The sequence below is a fragment of the Nothobranchius furzeri genome, chromosome 12 (assembly GCF_043380555.1).
Source record: "Nothobranchius furzeri strain GRZ-AD chromosome 12, NfurGRZ-RIMD1, whole genome shotgun sequence".
Lineage (NCBI taxonomy): Eukaryota > Metazoa > Chordata > Actinopteri > Cyprinodontiformes > Nothobranchiidae > Nothobranchius > Nothobranchius furzeri.
In genome coordinates, this window is record NC_091752.1 from 53,906,846 (window position 1) to 53,933,981 (window position 27,136).

General features: G+C 41.9%; 3 protein-coding genes across 3 annotated transcripts; 2 read left to right on the forward strand and 1 right to left on the reverse strand.

Moving 5' to 3' along the window:
* The first annotated feature begins 1,300 nt into the window (after positions 1–1,300).
* LOC107376598 (uncharacterized) lies at positions 1,301–6,802 on the forward strand. The gene is made up of 10 exons (XM_015945770.3): positions 1,301–1,453; positions 1,523–1,600; positions 1,720–1,752; positions 4,584–4,670; positions 4,739–4,836; positions 4,908–5,098; positions 5,166–5,258; positions 5,340–5,423; positions 5,506–5,562; positions 6,620–6,802. The coding sequence occupies exons 1-10, from the start codon at positions 1,391–1,393 to the stop codon at positions 6,655–6,657; spliced, it is 822 nt and encodes a 273-aa protein (XP_015801256.3). The 5' UTR covers positions 1,301–1,390; the 3' UTR covers positions 6,658–6,802.
* Positions 6,803–7,419: 617 nt separating this feature from the next.
* On the reverse strand, positions 7,420–15,643 carry c12h17orf75 (chromosome 12 C17orf75 homolog). Its single transcript, XM_070542709.1, has 10 exons — positions 15,330–15,643; positions 15,083–15,157; positions 14,528–14,653; positions 14,264–14,392; positions 14,116–14,176; positions 13,772–13,891; positions 10,238–10,302; positions 9,945–10,084; positions 7,959–8,062; positions 7,420–7,831 (listed from the first exon to the last, which is right to left on the reverse strand). Exons 1-10 carry the CDS (start codon positions 15,476–15,478, stop codon positions 7,622–7,624), a joined length of 1,179 nt encoding a protein of 392 aa, XP_070398810.1. The 5' UTR covers positions 15,479–15,643; the 3' UTR covers positions 7,420–7,621.
* A 2,571-nt stretch (positions 15,644–18,214) lies between these two features.
* On the forward strand, positions 18,215–26,718 carry LOC107376596 (pyrroline-5-carboxylate reductase 1, mitochondrial). The gene is made up of 8 exons (XM_015945768.3): positions 18,215–18,831; positions 19,067–19,138; positions 19,223–19,293; positions 19,371–19,550; positions 21,164–21,385; positions 21,518–21,610; positions 26,114–26,277; positions 26,517–26,718. Exons 2-8 carry the CDS (start codon positions 19,072–19,074, stop codon positions 26,680–26,682), a joined length of 963 nt encoding a protein of 320 aa, XP_015801254.1. The 5' UTR covers positions 18,215–18,831; positions 19,067–19,071; the 3' UTR covers positions 26,683–26,718.
* Positions 26,719–27,136: the final 418 nt, after the last annotated feature.

Genomic DNA, 27,136 nt, shown 5'->3' on the forward strand with positions numbered 1-27,136 from the left:
AACTTCTACAGAGCCATCACAGAAAGCATCCTCCGACAACAATGTGGTATGGAAGCTACACCCCAAAAGACAGGAAAAGCTTGTTTGAATGGCACAGGGGATTGTGGGAGATTTAAAATGGCAGCCAAGTTGAAAGGAGTGATGGGTGTAAAGCCAAGGACCTCTCCCAGGGTATGAAGTGTTTGTGCCTCTTCCCTCTGGGACCAGGAACATAAAACCCATACTAATAGAAGGAGAAGAAGGATTTATCTTTTAAATAGCACCTCTAAAGATAAAAATTCACGAGGTGCTTCACTAAATAAAAAAAGGGGAAAGGAAAGAAAAAATGAAAAAGTAAGAGGTAATAGTCTGGGACATAAAGTCCAGTATTCCATCTCACACATTTACCCCTCACCCACCCGGCGCAGTCTGAACGTGGTCACCACCACCTGCAGACAGACATATCACACGAATACACTGCAATGTGTGCAATATATTCACACCAATCTGTTGTAAAGTGTAAAATAGCACTGTGTTTTTAATATTTTATTCTATTTTTACAAATTTAAATACATTTAAGGAGAGCGATCCAGAAATGCCATTGTTTCATTGGTTCTTGATTTGTTTTTTGGTCACATTTAGACATTTCAGATCTGAACCCAGACCTACACCCAAACATGCCCTGCTCTTAGAACCACATCTGGTTGAGATCAGAGGTCTCAATTCAACCCTAACCTGTTTAGTGTTTATCAAAATAAAAATCATCTGATGTCCTCCAAGGACTCTTGGACCGTTCTGTGCACTGATGAGATAAAAGTGGAACTTCCTGGAAGGTAGGTGTGTGTGTGTGTGTGTGTGTGTCATTACAGCTGGAGTGAAACAAAAGCTATATAACAGAAATAGAACATACCAACAGTTCAACATGGTGGTGGTAGTGTGATGGTCTGCAGCTTTGCTACTTCAGGACCTGGACCACCTGCTGTAACTGTGAGCTCTTAACAGACAATTCTGAAGAAAAATGTCTGACCTTTGACCTTAAACAGGCCATTGAATGTGACTGAATGAAGAGGGGAACAAAATCCCTCTCCAGTGATTAGACTCGTTACAAGTTATCACAAACACCTGACTGTGACATCATTCATTCACTCGCTCGTGTTCTTCGTCTGATATTAACATTTATTTTGTAGATCTGAAACACTGACGTGTGACAAACAGAACAATCTGTGCTTTTCCACAACACTGTATCTTTTCATGTGAGAGGCTTAGTTCAGACCAAATTCCACTTCAGTGAGAGACAAATGGAGAAGTGAGCGGGTAATGAAACTGATCTGCTCATGTAAGGAGGAAGTTACGGCGGCAGCCAGGTAGACGCGGCTGGACTCAGAGGGACGCTGACTCTGTCCGCGCTAACATGTCTCTGGATGGGACGAAGCTGCTGTTTGAGGGATTTCTGCAGAAAAGAAAAGACACTTTGGTAAGTTGGTGGTTTTTCTGCCACTGTCCCTGCTGTGAGCTAAAGTTTAACTTCTTATTTTATCTTTAGAAAATAAGATGGGTCACCTACTGGTTCAGACTACAAAACACCACCTTGTTCTTTTACACTAAGAAAAATGGCGGTGCTGTAAGTAAAAATATGCATGAAAATCAGCCTCTTTCTGGGACAAAACAAGAACATTTTCATATTGGATTTTGACATATTTTAATAATTATGATTAAGACAGACACCTGATCTGTTTACAGACTCACCTGAGAGGACATTACTACATATTCAGAGTAAGTTGTTTCATTTGCTTTAAGTGAAATTTAAATTTTCTTGCTTTGAAAATTATTTGTCCAGCAATATTTCTGGAGCTAAAAGCTAAAGGCCTTTAGATAGGACCTTCTGCTGCCACACCTTTACTTCTCTACCGAGTAACTTTGGTTTTAAAGTGTTTCTGAAAACCTAAATTATGGTTTCAAAAAGATTAAAGTGAAACAGAAAATAACCCCGTTAACATTTACGTCTCAATAGGACTTCTTTAATTTCTCTAATTTAGGTTTTTGTTTCTCGGTCAGAATAAAACAGAATTGTGTTTTATACCGTTAGAAAGTGAGCCAGACTCTCATTTATGTAGTTACAGACTATAATAAACAATTTTATTAATTTGAATGAGGAGCTGACGACGTGTGCAACTTTAATTCAGTTAAATAAACTTCATAAGAAAAAAAGGACTAATTTTTGTGAGTTAAACAGTGACTGAGCTTATGCTGTGAGTTAATTGAATGTAAATTGCCATGAAATGTAATGTAATTTTATACAATTTGTAATAATTGAGAAAAGAGAAGGTTTATACAGGAGTTTTGCTTCTTCCTACTCCCATTGCTCTCACGTACAGGAAGAAACATCAGAGCACGTTTGTGATTAATGATGATATTTATTCACCCGAGTTAATAAACTGATATTGAGAACATTAATTGTTAGGTATTTTCATTTTCCCATCCAGGGTTACCTGAAGGGAAAGCTCACCACCAAGGATGTAATTTTCACTTTAGAAGGGGGGGGGGGGGGGGGGGGGGGGTATAGCGTAATATTGTTTTTGGATGGTAAAAAGTGCAGGGGTCAAAACTTGACTTTGGAAAAAGTGGGGGGGACATGTCCCCCCTGTCCCCCCCAAAATTACGTCCATGCTCACCACGCAGGGGTTTTATTATTAAGCTGATCAATTTAACCCATACTAATCTTATTAACAATAAACCGTTTGAAGTGGAGAGAGAGATAAAATGATACGCACGAGTCAGTGGTCTCTGCTCTCTCGCCGGACCAAAGCCCTCTCAAGAGTATTTATTAAAAGACACACAGAAATGATAAAGCGCATACACATTTAGGGAGACAAGCATGCGCTGGCACAGGGCGTTCTTACTGTTAAGCTAGGACTGGGAAGAGGCAAGGCCAAGCGCCTGTCTGTTGCCAGGGAAGAATAAGCTGGATGAGTTTCGTTTAGAATAATGTATCCATAATTTATCTACGGAAAAATCACCAAGAAGTAACAACTCCAGTGGGTTTATGTTGCTGTAGATTTTGTTCGTCAAAGGCCTAATGCACGACAGAAATTCATAACTGAAAGAGTAGGAAAGGTGGTTAAGGAAGGCTGTATTCCATTTAGAAGAAAGTTCTGCTTGTAAGCACAGTTTAGACCCTTAAAGCCCCTTCCACACTAGAGGTCCGGCTCTACTCCATGTAGTCAGTCCCAGCCCGCCCCAGCCTGGCCGGGTTGATTTCACACATCCTTAGGAATGTGGATGTGAATGAGCATATGGGCGGTCTCCAAAGTTGGTGCGAAGATATCAGTAATTTCATGAGCACATCTCCTAGCACAAGCGAGAGGCAAAAGATGTGCGGAGAAGTCTGCGATATCTCATTTTAATTAAACAAAGACAGCCATGAACAGTGTTGCTTTGGGAGAGTCTGACTCTGATACTGCATTCTGCTCAGCTGTGTCTGTCCTGGCACAGCTCAAGCCAGGCAGTGCTGTCTGTGTGTGTGTGTGTGTGTGTGTGTGTGTGTGTGTGACTACTTCAGTCAGAGGTGTTGTGTCCTCTTCAGTATCTATAATGATGATGAATCGTGCATGCGGGAAGCCCCGCTGGATGATTCTATCTGCCAACCAGAGGCTCCGCCGAATGGAAGAATTTGAGCCAGCCAATCAGTGGTTGTGTTGGACCAGTTCAGCCTTGGGAAGAGGGCTGAAAAAAGAGCAGTTTTGTGTGGAAAAAAAAATCTAGACTATGCAGATGTGAACACTCCCTGCCTTATCCAGGCGGAGCAGAGCCAGTGCTAATGTGGAAGCCCCATAAGTCTGTGGATCTTTTGGTATGTCCGCACACTGAAAGAAAAAAAAACTATTCCATTTAAAGTACATGAATTATTATTATCTTAATTAGATAAAATTATAGTGAATAAAGTACACAAATTTAAAATGTACTCTAAAAATATGTTATGACATATTATGCTTGTGATTTATCCCCACCCCCCACTAGTCCAAAGAAAAGCTGTTTTGTACAAAACTAGTATTTAAACCCCCCCCCCCCCCCCCCCCCCCCCAAAAATAAAACATTTCAGACCATTGGTTTGGAGAACAACCAGCATGCACAGCTGCAGAATTGGAATGCAGCCCTCATACCTGTGCCTTACCAAACCCCCTCAGGTCAAAACATCTGCCTCAGTGACGTTTCATTGCCTCTACTACAGTCCAGCTTCTGTTTTATTGGGGTTTAAAAAACGTTTTGTTGTTTAGCTGCAGAGCTTTATTTTTGTGATATTTAGTGATGTGATCTCATTTTCTGATGTTTTTGTGAACATTTTTTTGTAGTTTATCTCACAGTGTTAAACTTCAGAGCCACAAAAGAATCGGAGTCAGACGAGCTTTGCCACTCCTTCAATCTCATATTTAGTGAAGTAAAAGATCCAGTCTGTGACTTGTGCTTCAGTTTTCTTCATGAAGCGGTGGTGTAGCTCTTTTCTCTGCACTTCCTCTTCACTCTGTTGGTGCTTAGTGCTGTTTTCTTTACCTGCTTTGGCCTCGTGGTATCTAGACGAGCGTCTAACCATCCACCTTCTGGACCAGGTTCAGTCGGTCCGAGAGATTAAAAAAAATGACCGGAAGCCGTTCCTGTTCGAGATCATCATGATGAATGGAAAGAGAAAAATACTGGTGAGTGAATTTGTGAGCTGATGTTGGAAGGGTCAATACATTGTCTTAGTGTGTGTGTGTGTGTGTAGGCAGCAGAAACAGCAGATCTCAGGAAGGAGTGGGTCGGACACCTTTGGCAGGCCATGCAGATGTCCTCCTCTGGGATTTATGATCCAGGAATCACAGAGTAAGCTCCTCCAGGTGTTTAGTTTCTGGTTTGGTTGTTCTCTCCGACGTTGATCTTGCTCTCCTCCTTAGGTTTGACCTCTATGATCGAGAGCGGTTAAACAGCGACAGCGTGATGGAGGTGGTGCCCCTTCGACCCATGTCCACCTTCTCTACCTCAGAGCACATCTACGCTGAGACGGGGGGCATCTCCTTACCCTCGTGTGTTCATGAGGAGGAGGACAGCAATGAGGACTTGTACCAGAATGTAAAACAACCACTAGGTAACCCTTTACAACATCTCCTTTTTTGTTGTGAATTCAGTTCCTCTTGTAAGTGTATTTATGTCAGATCGCAGGGTGAACGCTCCTCAGCCGTCCGGTCATTTGAGATGCGAGGAGAACAAACCAGAGGAACTCTACGACGTCTTACCTTCCAGAACAAGTATATTAATTTACTCCAAGCGCCAACCACTCACCAATAATATCACATTCAGATGCTCAAAGGAATCGTTAATTCTTTTAGGCAGATGTGAGGCTCCTGAGGCAGAGATGGACGAGGTCGTGTACGACTTCCCTGCATCTTACAAAGATCCCACTGAACAGCAAGGTGACATAAGCTTCATTATTTTAATAGCTGCTTAAAATGTTGAACATCTTATTTAAATGCTTGTCTTTTTTTCAACCATCAGAAAACATCTACGACGTACCGAGCTGTGTTTTTAGGAGGAGCTGTGATCTCACTGAAGGTAACTTTGATTTCTCTGTGGTTTATATTCTTCACCTTGCAGGAGGAATCGACCACATCGGAATGTGTTTCTGTGTAAAATTTCTTCACTACTTCCCAAAATGCAAAACCAAACCAAAGCAAAAGCTAACCTAAATAACAAGTAACTAGCTAAACAGTCAATAGATCGGCGACGAAAGAGCAGGAACCGACAGGCTCTTGGGGGTAATCCTGAACATTCGGACTCGACTGCTGTGATTATGGCAGCCAGAATATTTGGTTTCAAACAAAATCAAAGGTTGGTTATTTATTTAAAAGTTGTCTACAACATGTGCATTTGACTCCCTAAAATGATCAGAAACATTCAATTTCTAGAGGACATTTGTGAACGTAAAGAACACAAAAACAGATCTAGCCCAGAACTTTTCACTTTTCTTCATTCAGGCAGAAGACTTAGCAGCCTAAAAAGCCTGGGTGAGGCTAAGTAACAGCTTTGAGGCAGTGAGATTTATGGAGTCTGACCCTAATGTAATAAAACATAAACCAATATCAAAAGGCTTTTTGGTATTGGCTTTTTAGAGGCTGACTTAAAATGAAAATAGTCTTCAACTCACACCATGTTTCCAGACCTCCCCCTTATGTCGTGGTCCCTCTAGCCGGATCGTAACATAGGCACTAGTGAATGCCAAAGTGGATTGCTGGCATCTCAAAAAGCACTAAAACTCCACAGCCGTTCACGCTGTAAATCTTTATTCTGATACTAGTTTAACATCACGTGGTTTTTAACATGGCTGTTTACAAGTGTGAACATTTCAGTCCGTCCAGGCCTCAAGTCCTGCAGAAATACTTGAATCTTCCTGCCAAATAATTGTGGAAAGCAAAAAACTGAGAGAAGTACAATGGTTTAAACACCTCATTAACTGCTGTGAAACATTTTATTTTTGTTTCACACAAACCAGCTATTAACTCATGAATCCTATCAGAATAAGTTACTATTGGGGCAAGATGATCTATATAACTTTTACACAGATACACACTCCAAAAATAGCTGAAATAAAGTAAGTTTCTGTTTGTTTCAGATGATCAGATGGAGGAGGAGACCTACTGGATGATTTAACAAGAGAAGACTGAAGTTTTTTTATTTTAAACTTGTGGATCAGACATTATTTAAAATATTAGATGTTTTAATATCTGCTTTATCGTAAAGTTAAAATAAGTGTAGATAATAATTATCACCGTTAGCTTAAAATATGTGCAACTACAAAATGAGGGTTTAATGAGTTTATTTCTGGAAACCAAATTATTTATAGCTGCAGAGAAAGTGCTGTACAGAAAGTGTCAAAACACACACACACGTTTCACAGCTTAAAAGTATACACATCAACACTTCTATTGCTCCGTTACAAGCTTTGGGCAGATTTTATGGGAATGATTTGATGTAAAGACATCACACTGTTAAAGCTAGGAGGATGAATTAAAACTTACTCATTATATTCTAGTTTTATTTCTTAGTTTTAAGCCTCGTTTCCTCTAAACTACATAAAGCAAGTAAACAAGTTACAAATACTCTATTCTGTTCACATAAACTCATAAAAATAACTCAATTTTTAAATAATTATACATTTACAAAACTGTTCCCACAGAAAGAATCAAACAGCATCATCAGTGTTAACGAGATAAGTTAAATACAGCCGATATCGAAGGAAAACAAGAACTACTTAAAGAAAAGTGATTTGTGCGTTTTCATTATTAAAGCACTAGGAGGTCACAGAAACAAACATTATTATAATAAGCTCTAATTTGGATAATTTCTGTGCTCTGGTGAATATTTGGCTTTTTACATTTTTATATACACACACACACACACTTCACAAAAACCCAAAGATTGAGACTATACCTTAAACCTAAGAATAACCCATCAGAAGAGCTGCGACAGCACCATCATATTAGTTAGTGTATACTTCATTCTTATTTTAGCCCCAATAGGTGTTCTGTTTCCACATCAAACCATTAGAGTGTTTAGAATCAGGCGATCTGAAGTGTTAGTGTTTAGTTTGAACAGATTAGTGGTTGTGACGGGGTCAGGCCCGAGTCTGCTCTTGGAGGAACTCCTCCAGGACTGAGATGATGCTGCAGGCTTCCGGCAGGTCGCTGTGCTCCGCCTGGGCGTTCTGCAGCAAAACGTCGCCATTCCCGCAGCTCTGCAGGAACTGGGCACAGCGGAAAAGGGCGTAGTGGCTCATCTCTGCCTGCCGCACAAAGCGCTTCAGGCTGTTCATGTCCTGGATGGCCTGTGGAAGAAAAGGTTAAATAATTAAAGACCAACAATTCCCGCAAAGGAAGATTCATTATTTATTTAATTCTGAGCTGACAAATCAGCTTAAAGGGCAGGATGTCTAGAACAACAGCTCTTCTCACCTTAAGTTTGAAGTTTTCCAGAATCTGTCGAAGCAGGAAGGGATTACAACGCTCTGCGGCGTTTAGAAACGCCTGAATCCAGCCATCACAGAAACGGTTAGTATCTGAGGAAACACCAATAATCACTATTGTGGTTCTGTTTATTCATCAATTCAGGGTAGAGCTGTGTAAATGTGTCATTCTGTTTGTTCTGTAATGGCTTGTTTTTAGTTCATTTTCTTTCTCTCTAGAGAGAATTACACCAGGAACTTATTCAGAACACCTTGTGCAGAGTTTAGCCTCACTTAGCTTCCAACTTGAACAACCCTCAGTCGGCCCACTTTTAATGTTTAAACCAAAGCAGAAATATTATTATGCATGTTGAGAAAAGCAATCCTGACCACGATTCCTAAAGAGGAGCGAGACGTTCTCCTTCATGCATTAAAGGTGCATGAAGTAAGAATGACACCCTGTGGTCAAATTTGGGTACTGCAGTCCACTCCGAGTGACCCCCTCGCGCATGTTCGTGAGTTTTGTGGCTCTAACCAGTTACGGATCAGCACCAGAACATTCTAGATGAAGAGCGAAGACGAGTCATACTCAATAAGTTGATAAGTAGATAAAAACTGCAATAGTGAGTTGCTGCCATCTGAAAAAGTAGCTTGAAACTCAATAGCATTGTTAGCTCAACGTTAGTCTCAAGCCTTCTTTACCCAAAAAGATGCTGTGGCTTCTTAGGGGTATAAGAAACAACTTCTGGGCAGCTCCTGTTTACTGGCTTCAGATCTTTTAACAACTCAAGATTTTGCCGGCTGGTGTTGAATTCCAAACGTGCAGACTCAGCAACCCCGCTGGATCACAGATTGTAAACAAGGGCTACATCCCTCTTTGGCTTTTAAAAGGAGAAAAACTGACAGCCCCAAATGCGACTGAGAAGGAAATCTGTTTCATTGCAACATAATTGAGACATTAAACCGTTTTGTGATTATTTCACTGTGGAACTCATACTTATTGTACTTTTAACACCTCCATCTCACTCTGAGAACTTTTTTTTTGTCCATTTCTCTGTCGGGTCTCTCTTTGTGATGTCTTCGCCTGTGCAGTGGGATCAGACGCTATGCCTGATTCACACTGAATGTGGTCAGGTTTTTGTACGACTTCCACACAGATCAGAAATCAGAGTCCAAACAGAGCGTTCAACCCGGCTCCAGTGAAACGCAGAGCTCCAGAAAGTGTCTGCCTGAGTCTATTTTTTCCACATGCCTCATACAGATTAGCATGAAGTGGAAGAAGTGACATGAGCCAGACAGGAAATGAGATGTTTTCAGCGAGGTGCATCAAGGTTTGTTTTATAAGACCCTTCCTACCTCCAACCAAGGGGCCCAAGGTGCTGAACATAGTAAAAAGACCAACTAAAACACAATAAAACAGTTATATAGTCAAATATAGAAATAAAATATTCAAAAGCAATAAGTTAAAAAACAATAAAACAGCAATGATGATCAAAACATGAGCAGAAAACCAAATAAATAGATCTAAGAAAAACCTTTAGCCTAGCTTTAGCAACCGGTGTTTTGTTTTGTTTCCCAGCTTTTTGTTTGATGACAGCCATATCAGTTCACAGTGTATGAGAGTATATGTTATTTCTGCAGGTACATGTTTAAATGTATTATGTTTTACTCATTATAATTAAATGTATTATGTATTATTGTCACGGGAGCTGATTTCCTGAGATGTTCAGCACAAAAAAACCACAGTCGGTGTGAATGGCAGTCCGTCAAAATGCCGTACAGAAACCGGACCACATCGTACTCGATGTGAATGAGGCACCAGAGTTGCTTTTTACGAATCGGATGCTGAGGAAAAGCAGATGGTTGGAGAATTCTAAGCACAACTTGCACTGGTGTGATGTTGGTGAATTTGCCTGAGAATATTCTGCAGCTGAAACCTTCACACAGGTGAGAAATACGTCACACAGGCCTCATCAGAACCTAAAGCACGACCTACGTGTGTTTGTGAGGGTGGGTGGGCTGGTGGAGCAGTCCAAGACCACGTTTAACTCCGTGTCCTCGGAGATGGCTTTACACAGAGACGCTGACGTGGTGTCCTGCTGGGACAGACCCTGCAAACTGGCTGCTTTGATGAACCTGAAGATAAACAACACACACCCACGCACGCACACACACACACACACACACACACACACACACACACACACACACACACACACACACGCACACACGCAGGTCAGAAGCCTTTATACACTCATGAGGTCGTTTTACTGTGAGGGGTTAACTCACCTGGACACGTCAGTCTTTGTCCTCTCGTCTGAACTGATGACTTCCACATGAGTGTGACTCAGAGCCTGAAAGGAGGAAGTTTACTAGCTGAGCAGTTCTGTTCTGGGAAGCAACTTTTTTTTTTTTTTTTTTTTACATAAACATGAAATTAGAAACTTTTCCAGAAATTGGGATTAAAGTAAATTTAACGGAGAAAATAAACAAATTACAAAACAAGCCCTCAGATGCTTTTTGTGTCGCATCTCAAACACGTCAGAAACGCCAATATTTAAATAAAAAAGGTCAATTTATTTAAAGGCCCCATGTGTGAAATCCATTGAAATCATGAAAAAATGCAACTCTTTAGCGCCATGCAGTTCAGAGAAAGTATTGCAGCTACAGTGGCTCATGAGTTTGACAGGGTATCTGCAGGTTTAAGGGAGCCAAATTTAAGACTTTTTAAGACCTTTTTTAAGGCCACTTTGACCAAATGTAAGCTATTTAAGCAGGGCAGCAGTAGCTCAACAGGTTGAGCGGGTAGTCAATCCCGGCTCCGGACAGAGAATTCTGCTGTTGTGTCCTTGGGCAAGACACTTAACCCACCTTGCCTGCTGGTGGTGGTCGGAGGGACCGGTGGCGCCTGTGCTCGGCAGCCTCGCCTCTGTCAGTGCGCCCCAGGGCAGCTGTGGCTACATCGTAGCTCATCACCATCAGTGTGTGAATGGATGAATGATAAACTGTAGTGTAAAGCGCTTTGGAGTCCTTACTCTGACAGGCACTATACAAGTGCGGGTCAATTTATCATTTTTAAAAATTAAATTTAAACTATAATTTCCAGCCACTGCCTGGAACCAGTGCTAACGCCACGATTGTGGGATTAGCCATCCAGTTACCATTAAACTTGCACTTCCCCATGGCGCAAGCTCCCACTAGCTTAACCAGCTAACGTGCTCATCTGAAAATAGCCCCCTTTCACAACCAACTGAACGTGTACGGTTCCGCTTACGCCAATGCCGTACACAAAAAATGCTGAACACTAACTAGAAATTCACGAAAATTTTATAGAAATAAAAGAATCTTGTTTATTGGGTCTTTGGTAATTTAAGACCTCTGGAAACTGTATTTAAGGATTATTTGTCATTTTTAAGGATTTTTAAGGCCTTAAATCTGGAAAAGCAAATTTAAGACTTTTTAAGACTTTTAAAGGACCCGCGATACCCTGGTTTGACTGTATTATCAATTTCCAACCTGTCTAGCCTAACCCACACAAAGATTAAAACAAGCTACTCGACCTCTTTACAAAGCATTTATAATTATGACTGTTAATCAACCTACCAGTTCTGAAGGAAGCAAGCTAGTTCTGCTCTTGAAGCGGTCTCGATTCACACACGGAGGAGGGGTGACGTCAGCCGGGAGGTCAGGTGTTGTGAGAAATTGTGTTCCCCTGAAATATTCTGTCCCACCGTGTCGGGAGGTCGCACTTCTGGCTATTTTCACAATATTTATGATAAACTTTTACGGTAAAATGATGTAATGTGATGTAATAATATATGCTTGTGATTTTTTTATCTATATTTCCTCCTAAAAACAATAAAAAACATACTAGGGATGTAAGAAAATATCGATATGGCAATATATCGTGATATTTTTCCCAGCAATATTATATCGATATTCAAAAACCGTGTATAGGAAATTTCGATATGGCAATATATCGTGATTTTTTTCCTGCGATTATTACATCGATATTCAAAAGCCGTGTATCTAATTCTTGAAAGAATTTACATGCAAACTTTTGTGTATTTTCTTTTCGTTTTGTGCAATTCAATCGCCACCCGCTAGTTGGCAGCAGTGTGCAACAGGTTTTGTTTACACCATTGAACTGTAAATCCCTCCATCATGGGTCAGATACCTCATGTTAAACATGTTACGTATCAGTTTGGACTGTTTATTGAACATTCTTACAATAAATTCAGTTAAAAAAAGGCTTGTAACATCTGACTGAATGTATCGCAATATATCGTGATATATCGTATCGTCTCCCCTGTATCGTGATATGTATCGTATCGCCAGAATTTCAAAACTACACATCCCTGAAAGATGCAGTTAAAACTTTCTTGTTCACCCTTTTGCAGCAAGCTTATTTATCATTTTTGAAAGTTATGAAAAAAGTTGTAATCTCACTCAGTTTAACCGTCTTTTATTTGAGGTAGTTTAGTCCTCATAATGAACAATATGTTCAGTTAATTTGAAAATATTTGCTCTAGACTGCCTAAGGGAAACAGAGTATTTCAGGGGAACATAATTTCCCACAACACCCGTTTGACGTGGATCACGGTGCGCTCGATGTAAACAAACATGCTTCCGTTACCAGCTTATATGGATACGGAGCGATCACTGACTGATCGTTAGCCACGGCTGGTGAAGGAGGGTTGGTGAGCCGGGGACATTCTGTGGAGATCAAGTAAACAACGCTAATTTAGCCACTGGCTAGCGGACGAGCGCTGGAGCGTGTTGGGCGAGACAGCAGGCTGTGGGAAGAGAGGAGACTTGAGTAGAAGGACTTTGGAACGGACACGTTGGGACCAGATCGAGAGTTCTGGTACTTGGAAAAGACGGATGAACAACTTGAGGTGAGTTTGGGAGTCGGAGACACTAATGGAGTAGGCGTAGCAGGCCGGGATCTGAACATATGTGACTTCCTTGTGTTGGACATGGTGAGGAACTGACAATTTTTATTTGTCTTTTGATTTAATTGTTTTTTATTCAAACTAACAAGTACAGCGACGGTGTAGCTATTCTTTTCTATTTCTTAGTTGAATTAGCAGACTTCCATGCTTCCAGGGCGCACTGGTGCCCTCTGCTGCCCTCTGCTGGTTCTTTCAGGTTACAGTCATAGTCCAAACGAGTAATGTGGAGCTCGTATGTCCCTAAACAGCTACTGTATTTTAACATGGTGGATGACCATGGAGCCTCAGCCACGGTTTATGTATATACAACTGTATAATTTCAAGTAGAGAGGAATATTTAGAATTGATGTTGGTGAGAAATATTAGTGAAAAGGACAAGTTTGTGAACTGGAAACACAGGATTTGATAGTAAACTGGTAAAAATATCACACACTGGGCCTTTAAAGAGTAGAAAACGTACGGGTAAAGCTAATATGTTGTCTATCAGTGTAATCGTTTCCAAATCTTTACATTCTGTGTTATTAGTAAAAATGTTTTATTTTTTTTACAGGATTTAGGTTTTGGATTTGCTTTGAAATTGAAGAACTGAAATTATTTTCTTTGGGTTGAACCACAAATACTCCCCACTAACACCGTGCTTTCAGTTTCATAAAGGAGGATCATGCAATCACCATGGCAACAGACATTGCCTTTGCTGTAAAAGTATCCCATGATGAGTGGTATACCCTGAGACCAAAGCTGAGAGCCTGAGGTCATTTTACTTTGTCTCCCACAAACCACCTTCTGTGGCTGTTTAACTGCCTCTCAGCGTCAGATTATTAAACGTGTTTGTAGAGTTTATATCCTCTGATGGTATAAAATCACTCACAGCGTGCAGCAGGAAGCTGATGTTGCTCTGAACCAGCTGCACCACCCTGAAAATGTGCATCACAGACTCCTCGTACCAGCGGCTCAGATAGGGACGCACCTCTGTCTCCAGGTTCTGCAGCTACAACACACACACACACACACACACACACACACACACACACACACACACACACACACACACACACACACACACACACACACACACACACACACACACACACACACACACACACACACACACACACACACACACACACACACACACACACACACACACACACGGTGAAACGTCTAAATGCAGAGCAGTCAAAGCTATCAGAAAGTGTTTCTGCATGCTCGTACCTCTGGAGTTTGAAGGCTGCTTTGCAGACCTTGGACATATTTATCAAGCTCTAATCTAAATGTGATTTTAGTCAAGTCATTCAGTTATTATTGTTAAGACTGGCACATTAATACTGTAGAATATTAAACATTAAATCTAAAAGGATATAAGTTTAGTCCTTTTTCAGATCCGCCCATGAAGCAGATGACATATCCATTTCCATCAGCATCCGGCTGCTCGGGAGAGCGTTCCTGCTCCAGGAGACAGCAGTAGCATCCAACGGCTTGTTCTGGAATACTGCAAAGAAAAGCAAAATTCTCCATTTAAATTTAGGTTTTTATTCTTTACTAAACCCTGATTTACTGCGGATAACTATGTATGATTCAGATCTGCACTGTGTGTGACTTTCTTTGAGGCTTGAAAACCAAATACCTGAGCTCCACAGTGGCGATGTTGCCCATCCCTCCCAGCAGAGCGCCTTTGCTCAGCCTTCTTGAAATGTAGGTCCGCAGCTCTGGTTCTGCCTCTGATGGCAGGCTGCTGTCAACTAAAGTCAAGCTGTAGATGAAGCAGAGCATTACTATCACAGAATCAACTCAGCAAGGTGCTGGTGAACCTGTAAGCCACTTGGGTTAATGAAATAAAGAGATGGAGAGAGCTGATGATCACTGTCACACATCCAACACAGCACACACACACACACACACACACACACACACACACACACACACACACACACACACACACACACACACACACACACACACACACAACCGAGTCACTGATCGTGTACAACATTCAGAAAGAGAGAAAGCTCAATGCAATACATCAACAACCAATCAAAACAGAGCCATGAGTGATGACAGCTTTGATTTCATTTTGATGGGATTTCCTGAATCAGCCCGTGGAAACACTGATGCAAAACAGTGAAAGCCAAAGAGAAACGAGCAACAAAAGCAAGAAGGTGGTGGACGGATCCTGGGTTACCTAAAGTCATCTTGACTGGTTGTCGAGTCTGTACGTTTCCGGTTCCGGGCCCCACTTTCCCCAGAGGATTCAGATCTACAACCAACAATTTTTGTCTTTAAATCAGGTTCATCTGCATGAAAGGCACCGCCAGACCCACGGCTGGGATATTATCAGTTAATCTAAGAACACATTCCCCACAGAGTGGAGGTGGTGCTGTTGACATAAAGGAATCCATGAAAACAGACAAAAATGCGTCACAGCTCACCTTGTGCCCTGGTACAGGTAGATGGTGTAGTAACAATTCAGCTGTACTTTCTGGCTGAAGCCACCAATATCTTCGCTGTCGAAGTCATCTCTCTCATCCACGTCGATGGAATCTTGGAACGACGAGGTTTGAGACGAAAACATGCTCATACTGCCACGCGGAGGAAGGAAAACTGATGATAAAAGAAGCTGCAAGGACCTAATCTATTGTTTCGCTTTGTTGTTCTGGTGATAAAAACAATCTTAGATTGTCTAATTGGGGATCATTTCAATGGGAACAACCTGCAGCTTGGAAGAAACCACTATACCCTTTTCGTTTTGGTACCGACTGCGCATGCCTGGATGGCACTTTTAAAAATAGGCCCGGTGAAAATCTGGTTTCCTTACAAAGGTTCCTAGATAAATTACAGCAAGCTGCCGGCAGAGGCTTTAGGACTATATGTCTAAATATTAATACATGTGAACACAGTGACTTATACTGTTCCAAATAGTAAACACAGTTGAAAATTGCGTCCACGCGGCGCATTAGAATCGTAGCATGTTCAAGGAAGGTCCCGCCTTTCTCGTCTCTGATTGGCTGGAAGGGCTTCCAGCCTCGCTGTTCTGTCTGCAGCGAGATCTTGAGTTTTTTTTAAAAAGAAAATATGAATTTAGCGCTATAATAATCATTCTGTCCTGTTTTGCAACATACTAGTTCCAGTTTCTTTCATAAAGCAACCCGAAAAACGTCAAATGTGAACATGTAATAAATCTTGTTACATTTATCACACTATTATTATTACTAAAGAGGCAATCTTATGTCTTCACTTTCATATGCTGTTTGCAAGTTAGAACACTCTCGTCATCTGTTTAAATTTGTATCACCTAATCGAAATTTAATTCAATGCTGATTATGATATAGCCATGCGTTCACCAGTTTTCATTATTCTAGAAGAGAAAAAGACCTGCTGCACACAGCTGAGCAAATCAAGGTAAGGCACATACATGTGGATCCTATGTAACATACTCTCAATACTTGAGAGCCAACAGAAGTAAAGTAAGTCCACAATGTCATAAATGCAAGAATGTTTTTAAAAAGTTCACATTTTTCAAAAGTTCCATTTTTTAATTAAAAGAAACTGAGAAAAACTATTTTGCAAAACAGAACAGAATGATTATCATAGAGCTAAGTTCATATGCAAACTTCATAAAGTGGTCGGCAGCTCTAATATTAAGTTGCCGGGTGGAACATGTCGCTGGATTCCATGAGCAGGCTCAAGTAGCAACAAGGGAATGGGCTCAAGCGGGTAGACCCAGACAAGGCCTCCTATATGAAAAAATAAGCTTACACATGCTAGATATAAGTATGATATTAGGTTAATTAAGAAGAGCGATCAAGCAATGAGGTCTGATTCCTTGGGTGGGAAACTACTATCAAAAAATGTCTTGGATTTTTGGAAAGAGATACGAGTTCTTAATAGAAACAAAAAAGTTTTGCCTCGCTGTGTTGAAGGTATGTCTGGACCAGATAATATTGTTGAGCATTGGAAACAGCATTATGATGCTCTATTTAACTGCATATGTAGTGAACAAATGAATGTAACAGTGATAAACAGCACTGAGCCCATTAGTGTTACGGCTTGTGAGGTGCGTCAAGCAGTGATTGAGCTTCCAGACAGTAAATCTTGTGGACTGGATGGAATATACACGGAACATCTGAAATATGCTAACTTTAGGTTGTTACCTCTACTGGCCATCTGTTTTACTAGTTGTTTGATACATGGCATTCTGCCTGATGCACTTATGTCTATTATTCTGGTCCCTGTCATAAAAGACAAAGCAGGTAGAGCAGGTAGCATGGACAACTATAGACCCGTTGCATTGGCAAGCATTGTATCCAAGGTTATGGAAAAAGTGCTACTAAGTAGGCTAAAGGATTTTATCTACTCTACAGATAATCAGTTTGGGTTCAAGTCTAAGCTTAGCACAGATTTGTACATATTTGCTTTAAAAGAAATAATTAGGAAGTTTCAAAGAGGCAACTCCTCTGTGTTATTATCATTTTTTGATGCGTCTAAAGCCTTTGACCGTGTAAATCATCTGAAACAGTTTGTTAAAATGCGACGAGGGGTTCCTAAGTACATTCTGAGAATCAGAATGGTAATGCTAATCAGGATATGCAGGTGAGATGGGGTAGTAGATCTTTTGCTCCTTTTGGTGCTACTAATGGAGTAAAGCAAGGCGGGGTACTCTCTCCTGTGCTTTTCAACTTGTACATGGATGAACTGTCACCGCAGTTAAATAATTGCAGAACTGGTTGTATGATTGGATCAACCCTAGTCAACCATCTTATGTACGCTGACGATCTTGTCGTCCCGAGTCCTAGTAGTGTGGGATTACAGGAACTGCTAGATATTTGCTCAAAGTATGGGGTGGATTTTGACATCAATTACAATTCTAGTAAGAGTGTCATCATGACCTGTAGAACAAAAGAAGATAAAGGGTTACAGTTACCCCAATTTGAGTTATGTGGTAATGTTTTGGCTGTGACGGACAAATATAAATATTTGGGGCACTTTATTACTGATGCATTGGCTGATGATGATATTGATCGGCAATGTCGTAGAATGTGCACAGGCTAATATGTTAGTGCGTAGGTTTAGTATGTGCACTAATGCAGTTAAAAAGACACTCTTTAAAGTATACTGTACTCAATTATATACAGCTCATTTGTGGTCTTCATATAAGCAAACAAGTCTTAGGCGTCTTAATGTAGCATATAATGATTGTCTGAGAATATTACTAAAGAGGCCTCGTTGGGAAAGTGCAAGTTGCTTGTTTGTCTCTTCTGGGATCCATACATTCCATGCTATGTTGAGGAACTTGATGTTTCAGTTTATTTGTCGAGTTAATCAATGTGAAAATGTAATTATTAAGTGCTTGGTTAATGTTGACTGCAGTACCACACACTATCAGTCTGAATTATGGCGTTATTGGTATTTGGTATAGGTGTTTATATTGACTTTCTTGTATCTTTGTCTTTTCTTGTGTAGCTTTTATCTTATGTTTGTTTTTATTGTCTCTGGACATTGAGTCTGTTAATAAAAGTTGATTGACTGATTGATTGATTGATTGATTAACTGACATTTTCTTTACAAAACTCCCCAAAACAGCTGTTCTGTTGGTGGCGGGAAGACGCTTTGCTCCTAAATGACACGAGAAGGGTATCCTTCTGTCCAATCAGAGGCGAGATAGGCGGGATCTTCCTTGGACATTCTAGGATTCTAAATGACGCACCCAGTCATCATATTCATAAACGTGTGTGATGTGTGTTTCCCAGCTTCGCTAAACCCGCCTGTCTACATTCCTCCCGCTGTGATTAGTCAGGCACGTCACATGTTTCCAGTCTTCCAGCTCATTTGCTAGCTGCTCGTCTGCCACGCCCTCTGCAGGTAACGGATGTAGGGAGGAAGTAGGGAAAGTGCTGTAAACAGTTTGCTGGCTTCAAACGTTTCCTTTTCCTTGTAAGTGTCCTTTTTCTACTTGTATTAGATTATTTAAACGGGCTTTTTCGATCATGTAGTGATTATATCGTTACTTCCGGTCTTGGGTTGCCTTGTTTTGCGGACTTTTCCTGTTTAGTGAAGCTGTAAGAGTTCCTGCTCATGAGTTTGTAGGACGTAGCATCTCATCAGTTTCTGATGATGCACGTGATAAAAGAAAGAGACACCCGTTGATGTTATTAATCTTTGTTCACAGGCGTAATGAGTGTGGGCTTCATTGGAGCAGGCCAGCTGGCTCATGCTCTGGTTCGAGGCTTCTCAGCTGCAGGTGAATTCATGCTTTACCATCTTTGCAGAATAACTTTGGACTTTGATATAAAGATGCACTGAAGTTGTTTCTGCCACTGTCAAGGCGTGATCGCCTCCCATAGAATCACAGCCAGTTCTCCAGACACAGAGCTCCCCACGGTCCAGCAGCTGCGGGTGGGTAGACATAAGGCTGTTCTTCTGATAAAACAGTATTTATTCACAGCAAGAGTTCTGCTATGCTTTTGAAATAGAAACTGGGAGTAAACTTCACCACCAGCAACAAGGAGGCCGTGAACAAAAGCGATGTCCTATTTCTGGCCGTGAAGCCCCACATCATTCCTTTTGTCCTGGATGAGATTGGGCCAGATATCGAAGACCGTCACCTTATCGTGTCCTGTGCTGCAGGTGTCACCATCAGCTCCATAGAAAAGGCGAGTCATAGCTATTAGAATACCAGATTCACTGGTTGATTTCTGTCATTGTTGATGATAACGGTCTTTTTTCTGTATCATAAAAGGACAGCAAGTACAGTGCCCCCTTACAGATCTGGTGCTTCTCCTCTGTGTCACACTTCTTTATTTCAAATGTTTAAGCAAAAGAAAATAAATGGTAACATCAAAGTTAATCTGAGGGAATACAGACTTTATGAACTGGCTGTAACACTTTGGTTGTAACAGTTGCAATCAAGCATTCATGGTGAGTCTTTACATAACTGTTTTATTTCAGCCACACTTTCCAGCTTTAATAGCCTCTTTACGGTCAAATATTTACATTTAGGATGTTTGATAGAGAGCAAAATTCATCAAGTATAGCAAGTTGTCCAGGACCAGAAACAGTCAGTGCGTTTACACGGGCATCTAAGTCGATCTAGGATGATCTACAGCCCCTTGTGGAAGAGCCTTGTGGTTTTTATCTTGAGAGGCGCTATATAAAAGATCATTTTTTTTCTTTAAAGAAACGGGGACCTTTTTCCTAGTTTACATGTATGTTAGAAAACAGAATTTTTAAAAGAAGTGTGTTCCGCTAGCTAGGTGGCGACATGCCCCCTTTCATGTCGACATTCTTCTGGGGTAGCCCTTTAGCAACCCAAATAGCAAAGAAATGCTGGCAGGAGTGAAGCAAACGGAGTAAAAACCGGATTTGCACAATGGCCGAAGGAATGGACTACAATAACGCTGCAGCGCAGCTTATTTGGTGCGTGCTGTACTGTTTGATGGCGTTACATGCATAGACATGAATGTGTAGGCGCCCCATTAGGTGCTGGGGAGCGTAACAGCATCACTGCAATGTTGGGTAACCCACCCAGTGCCAGCCCGTAGCAGATGAGGGTGGAACTGCAGTTTTTGTAATTTCCATGTTGGCTTCAGATCTTTGCAGGTCAGGTTCCCAAGGCCGCCCCCAAGAGGTGGCCAGGGGTGGCCATAGCCACCCCTAGAAAATTGCTGTGACTGTGACTGTGGTCATTCGCAACCCTGAGTCGCGCTACCTTAGTAGAGATAAGAGAGGATACATGAGGATTGGTTCAGGTGGAGGGAAAAAAAGGCACTTCAAAGCTACCCTCCACCTGGAGAGTCCCGTCATGGGCTCCCGTAGAAGGAAACGTGGCATCTAATATGGCGTCACCCAGAGACTTTGACCCACTCCCGTGTATTTTAGACCCAATTTTTTTAATGAATATGTTACGAAACCGCAATATTTTTCATCAACTGGGTATCATTTAATACATTTTCAACATTTCAGTACAAATGGAAACAATATTTCCAAAGATTAATGTTAAAAACTACACATAGTCATTTTAAGTGTCTTCTAATTATCGTTTTCAGTTCCACAAACCCAAAAGTATTTTTGCCTCTAAAACATTAACCTTTAAAGATATGACTTGACCCAAATAATAATAATAATTGAAAAAAAAAACATGTAAGGGGAGAACATTGTTTCACTGGAAATAAACTAAAAGAACATGGTAACTGGAGGAATGTTTTACAGACGTACCCTTTGAAACAAACTTAAGATCTCAAGATGGTGCATTTTTTTTGCCTTGCAGAAGCTGCAGCAATACCGCATGTCTCCAAAGGTAATGCGCTGCATGACCAACACTCCTGTGGTGGTGCGTGAAGGGGCCACTGTCTACGCCACTGGCACACATGCCGAGGTAGAGGATGGAAAGCTACTGGAACAGCTGATGGCGAGTGTTGGCTACTGCATCGAGGTGGAGGAAGACCTAATTGATGCTGTCACAGGTCTGAGCGGCAGCGGTCCCGCTTATGTGAGTTTGTTACTCCAACGTACTTGGCAATACTGCCTTACTTCTAGCAATGGTGAAAATGTTTCCTTTGGATTGCTGCCCTCTTGCTATCATTGTAATTTTAATGATTGTGGCCCTGCTGTGGCCCTGCAGGCATTCTTGGCGGTCGATGCCTTGGCTGATGGTGGAGTGAAAATGGGCCTACCCAGGAGGCTTGCTGTACGGCTTGGAGCTCAAGCTCTACTGGTATAACCCTCATATTTCAAATAAATGTTCAAGTCTTATACAGTCGAAGGAAAATGTTACCTTGTTGTTCAATTCAAGATGGTGAAACTCTAGGATTTGAAAAGCCTGACACATCTACATCACACTGTCATTTAACATTCATGGACTTACCCTTCTTGGATTATGACAAAGGCTGTTGTTGGTTTAGCGTCCAGAAAAAGGCAGAGAACGTCTTGGCTAGTAGAAGCTAACCATTAGCATTAGCAACTCCGCCACACAGCAGAACTTCTCCAGACTTGTGTTATTTGTGGAGATAAAACATCAACGTTGCAGAGCAGTAGTAGAGTCGTGTTGCTGTTATCTAATCAAAGGCGAGATGTCCAAATATCAGGAAACAAGATTTGACTTGGCAAAAGAACAATGGCATAGAATTAGCCTCAATCCTACTGTTGAGGACGCTCGGTCACATTTACAAAACACCTTTATCTCGATTTTAGATAGACATGCTCCTTTAAAAAACGTCGGAGTTAAAAGTCGTTTCAGTCTCTGGATCAAGACTGAACTTTCAGAACTGATTTGCCTACCCAACCCCAGAATGGACTTTTAACAACACACATCAACACCACATTGGAGAAGGCGGAGGGAGACTAGGGGTTGTTTCGCACCTCTGTTCTCTGTCGGCTGCCCGGGACTGGAGGCTTGGAGTGGGAGCTGGCTGTCTGGTTGGGGTCTGTGGCCTGCTCATCATTGCCCCAGCAGAACGGGGTTAGCTCTGGGGTCCGGGAACAGTTGTGCCCTCTGTGCAGCGGTACTGGGTCCAGAGTCAGTAGGTTGTATGTGTTTAAGTGAGAGCCTGAGGGAGGGAGTGTGTTACTGTGTTTGTGTGTGATCCCATAAAAAAAAAAAATAAATCTGCACTTTGTAGGCGTGGCACTGGAATTTCAGCTGCCATGGTAAAGCCTGTGGAAGGGGCCATCAGCTGGCACACCACTGCCAACCACTGAAATTCTCCCTTTCCTAATATTAGTTTATTTTTACTTTCTTCAAAGGGATACTTTACAACTTTTTCATATTTTAAATGATTTTTTTGAGCCAGAATGTGCTAAAATGACCCTTTACAGCAGGGGTGGGAAACCCAGTTCCATCGAGGGCCGCTATCCAGCATATTTTAGTTTCAACCCTGCTTCAACACACCTGATTTCAATCAACGGGTGATTAACAGGCTTCTGTAGAGCTTGATGTGCTGCTGAACAGGTGAATCAACCACTGAATCAGAAGTGTTGGAGCAAAAACGTGCAGGATACCGGCCCTCGAGGACCAGGGTTCCCCACGCCTGCTTTAATGTTGGTTTATGCTTGACGCGTCCGCGAGGTCCACATGGCTCCGCACGGCGAAATTGCGTCATTTTAACAACCACGCCCCTCCACCGCGCCTCCGCACTGCCCAAAATTTCCGCACCGCACACCTAGGAAATTTTCTAACCACACGGACGGTCAGACGCAGAAAAACATGGCGGACTGGCAAGAACTAATATGGCAGAGGTTTGTAAATACAGACATTTGTATGATTCAGCTCTCAGAGATCACCGTGATCAACATGATGTTAATAATTCTTGGAGAGAAATAGCTCGCACTGTCGGAAAAGAGGAGGACACTTATAAAAATGCTGGAATTCCATGTTGTAAACAACAGTAATTTCTACTTCTACTATGGTGTAGTGTTGGATGCATGCCGTAGAGCTCCATGCTGCCCCCTACAGTTTGGGAGAATATTGGCTCACCGCAGAGACGAGCGCATGAACCATAAACGCTGCGAGTTGTGAAGCGCATTCCATCCGCGAGCCGCATCACCAAGCGGAAAGTGAATGCGTCCAAGCTTTACAGGGTTAATGAAAGGCCACCCAGCCCCCATCGCCCTCTGTGGCCGGAATATCAGACTTGCAACTTCACAGCTGCCGGTTTTTTCTGTTGGGACTTAGGAAAAACTACCTGTTGCTGCTGTCTGGCTTCTGCACATTTTCTGCATGTTTTAGATCAGGGGTCCTCAATTATAATGGTCCGAGGGCCACACACAAAGAAGATCCAGAAGCAAGAGGGCCGGGGGGGGGGGGGGGGGGGGGGGGGGTTGATGGGGTGCTGCTGCTGTTTGGATTGCTGGCTGTAATGCACATAACACACAAGCTTGCAATATAAAGCAGGACAACACCTGTCCCCCTCCAGCTCGGCTGTGTGACTGCACTAACCTGTCCTGTGTGACCCTCACCATGTGACCCTCATGTCCATGCTGTCTCTGGAGCAGCAGATAAGAGACAAGATCTCCTGTAACTTAAAATGAACCAAAGCTTCCTCCCAGTTTCTCTTTAAGCTGAATTTAACATCAGTTTATCTTCATGAAACAAAAGAATAAAATGGAACAAGAACTTCTATCTTCTATTTCTCTCTCCTCTTAACTTCTCCGTGTCCCTAAATAAAAGACAGATGGTTACGCTGCAGCCGCCGTCACTCACCCCGCTCCCTCCCCAAGACCGGACCTCCTGACATCACAGCACTTGGTCTGACTGAGCGCTTCCAGGAGGAACAATAATGAAATTATGAAAATAATAACGCGTGTTTGGAGGAGCGTCCTCCTATCCTCTCTCTTGTGTGAGCAGACAATCTCTCTCTCTCTCTCTCTCTCTCGCTAATCGAGCGAGCGGAGCGCGCCGCGCGACAACCCACTCAATTAACATAATTTACGGCCCAAATCCAACTGAACCGGTCGGGCTGATTCGATTCTAGTTCGGTCTCAGGTTATAACTCCAGCGCTCAGCCCTGCAGTACCACATAAAGGCAGATCAAAGTTTCCTACCCGGTAAATGTGGAGAACACCGCTCTGACAGATATGGATGCTGGTGCCGCCATTAAAATAACAAAACTACATTCCACTATAATTGACTATGGTACTCTTCTATGATGCAAAACCGTTTATGCCTGCATCTCATGCATTGATTATTTGATTATTTTCCTCAGCTCTATCCTAAACCTCCCGGTCGGCCGTTGGGGGTGGGGGTGGGGGGTGCGCGCGGGGTTTGGCGGCCACAAAGAGAGGGCTCGCGGGCCGGACGTGGCCCGCTGGCCGCCATTTGCGGACCACTGTTTTAGATCATGAACACAGAGGATTTGATTTAGCGATGAATCTCTCTTGTAGACACTTAGGAACGCTGGGAGAAATTTCAGCAAGGCAAGGTGACTGGTTTTGGTTTTGCTTCTACAAACTGACAATAGGTGATGCTAAAAGCAAGCAAAAACTTCCTAGTCTCCCTTTAAAATAGAATGTGCTACTACTAGTTCACCTCTTGAATTAAATATATATGCACCCAGTTAAAGACAACAACATTTATCTTTTACTAAATAGAATATCCACTAAGAAATCACAATATATGCAGCCATAGGGAGCCTGAGTCACTTCCGCACCACGGGTCCCCGGAAGAACGACAAAATGAATACAAGTCAACGGGGCTAAAAACGTTATTTTCTAATCTGCTTTGCCTTACGCCCTGGATCACACATATGTTGTAATGCAATTGAAATGAAAATTAATGGTGGGTGTTTCGACCACGCCAGTCACGTACTTTGAGATTTATTAGCTTGTAAAAGTTCGTAATTAGCATGACTACACACCAGAAATCGGCACGTCGCACATAATCTCCTCTACCCAAAGTAGCTGCTACTTACCAAATGACCAGCTTTATGGTGGTTCTTTCTTCCTGTGGGAGGTTTGCTGAACTTACAGCCCTTTTCCCTCAGTTCTCTCCGTGTTTGGTTCAATGACGTCACTTTCGTGAAGCGCATCTGGACTTATTTTCACACAAAACCTAAAATAGCGTTTCCCCTCGTTCGAAAATATGCACGTTCTTGGTATCAAAATGTGTCTTTAAAATTCACGGACATCATATGTGAAATCCATGGCACAAAACAAGCGGAATTAGAAAATAGCGTTTTTAGCCCCGTTGACTTATATTAATTTTCTCGTTATTCCGGGGACCCGTGTTGCGGAAGTGACTTAAGGCTCCCTATAGAAACACCACTTGGTATATATATATTTTTTGTGTCCGTGTCTGCTCTGTCTTCTCGATCCCCAGTGAGTCGTGGCAGATGGCTGATCATACTGAGTCAGGATCCTCTGGAGGTTTCTCCCTGTTAAAAGGTCGAAGCCTGCAGGCAGAGTCTGAGCTGTAGCTCCGAGGTGTGATGGAGTTTATTTCCACATTGCATCATCCAACCATGGGGTTGAAGATGATCTTTTGAATGTTTTCTATCTATTAGAGGGATGGTGCTTTTCATTATCAGCATCTAGCTGTTGCATATGTCTTGATTTCTATGGAAACAGGTTCTTCTCAGTACCGCCTCTGCATAATTAGTTTTTGTTGAATGAAAAAACAGTGTGTTGTCTGCATTTCCCTAACTTATACCTGGTAACACATGTGCCTTTAACTTTTTTTACTGTAAAAACAAGGGGCTGATATTTCTTTGTGCTTTGTTTAAAGGGTGCTGCTCGTATGTTGCTGGATTCAGAGCAGCATCCTGGCCAGCTCAAAGACAATGTCTGCTCACCAGGGGGCGCCACCATCCACGCCCTTCATGTCATGGAGAGTGGCGGCTTCAGAAGCCTCCTTATAAATGCTGTTGAGGCCTCCTGTGTAAGGACTAGGTAGGTTGATGAAAGCATGAGGAACACATAAATGGTTATTCCTGTCAGAAGCACACCGATAAACTTTCATCCCGATACGTTTGGTCAAAAAAAGTCACATTTATAGTTCCAACAGCCGATGGAGCTCAATGCAAATATAATTTAATGACTTGTCTATCCAGAGAGTAATAAATTATTGCCCAACCAGATCATTTTAATGTGACTTTATATGTTACACGCTGTGTTTGTTTGCTTTAAAGGGAGCTACAGTTTTTGGCCGACCAGGAGAAGATCTCCCCAGCTGCTATCAAGAAGACGACTCTTGATAAGGTTCTGCAGCAGCCGGGGGTCACATCAGGTGCTGTTGAGGTCAGGTCTCGTGGGATCAGTTTTTTTAACACCACCACTCCACGGACCAAGAAGTGATTTTATACAGAGAATAAAAATATTTGACAAATGCAATTGGACTTATTTTTAAGACATTTTTCTTCTAAGAAGGTCTCCAGTTCTGATCTTGAGATGGGAAAGCAGGATTTACCATACTCACTAAATTGAGCCATTAGTCGTGTGAATCGTTGACCCATCATGTGAGTCTATTTTCTTTCTATGAAACAAGTATTATAAATATTCTTTATGATACCTACTTGTGAGTAGGCAGGAATCTACACCAGCATCTAAAGCTGTATTATGATGCAGTATTTGGAAACTTTTGACTGCTTATTTTTCTATTTTATTGTTTTGCAGCAGCCTTAACAATTAAAAAAAGCTTAATTTAAATGATTTTAGGAAAATTTTAATAACTGCAATATTTCCTTTGTATTTGTTCCTGATAGTAAAACATTATCTTTTCACTATATAGTTGACATTATAAAACTAAACA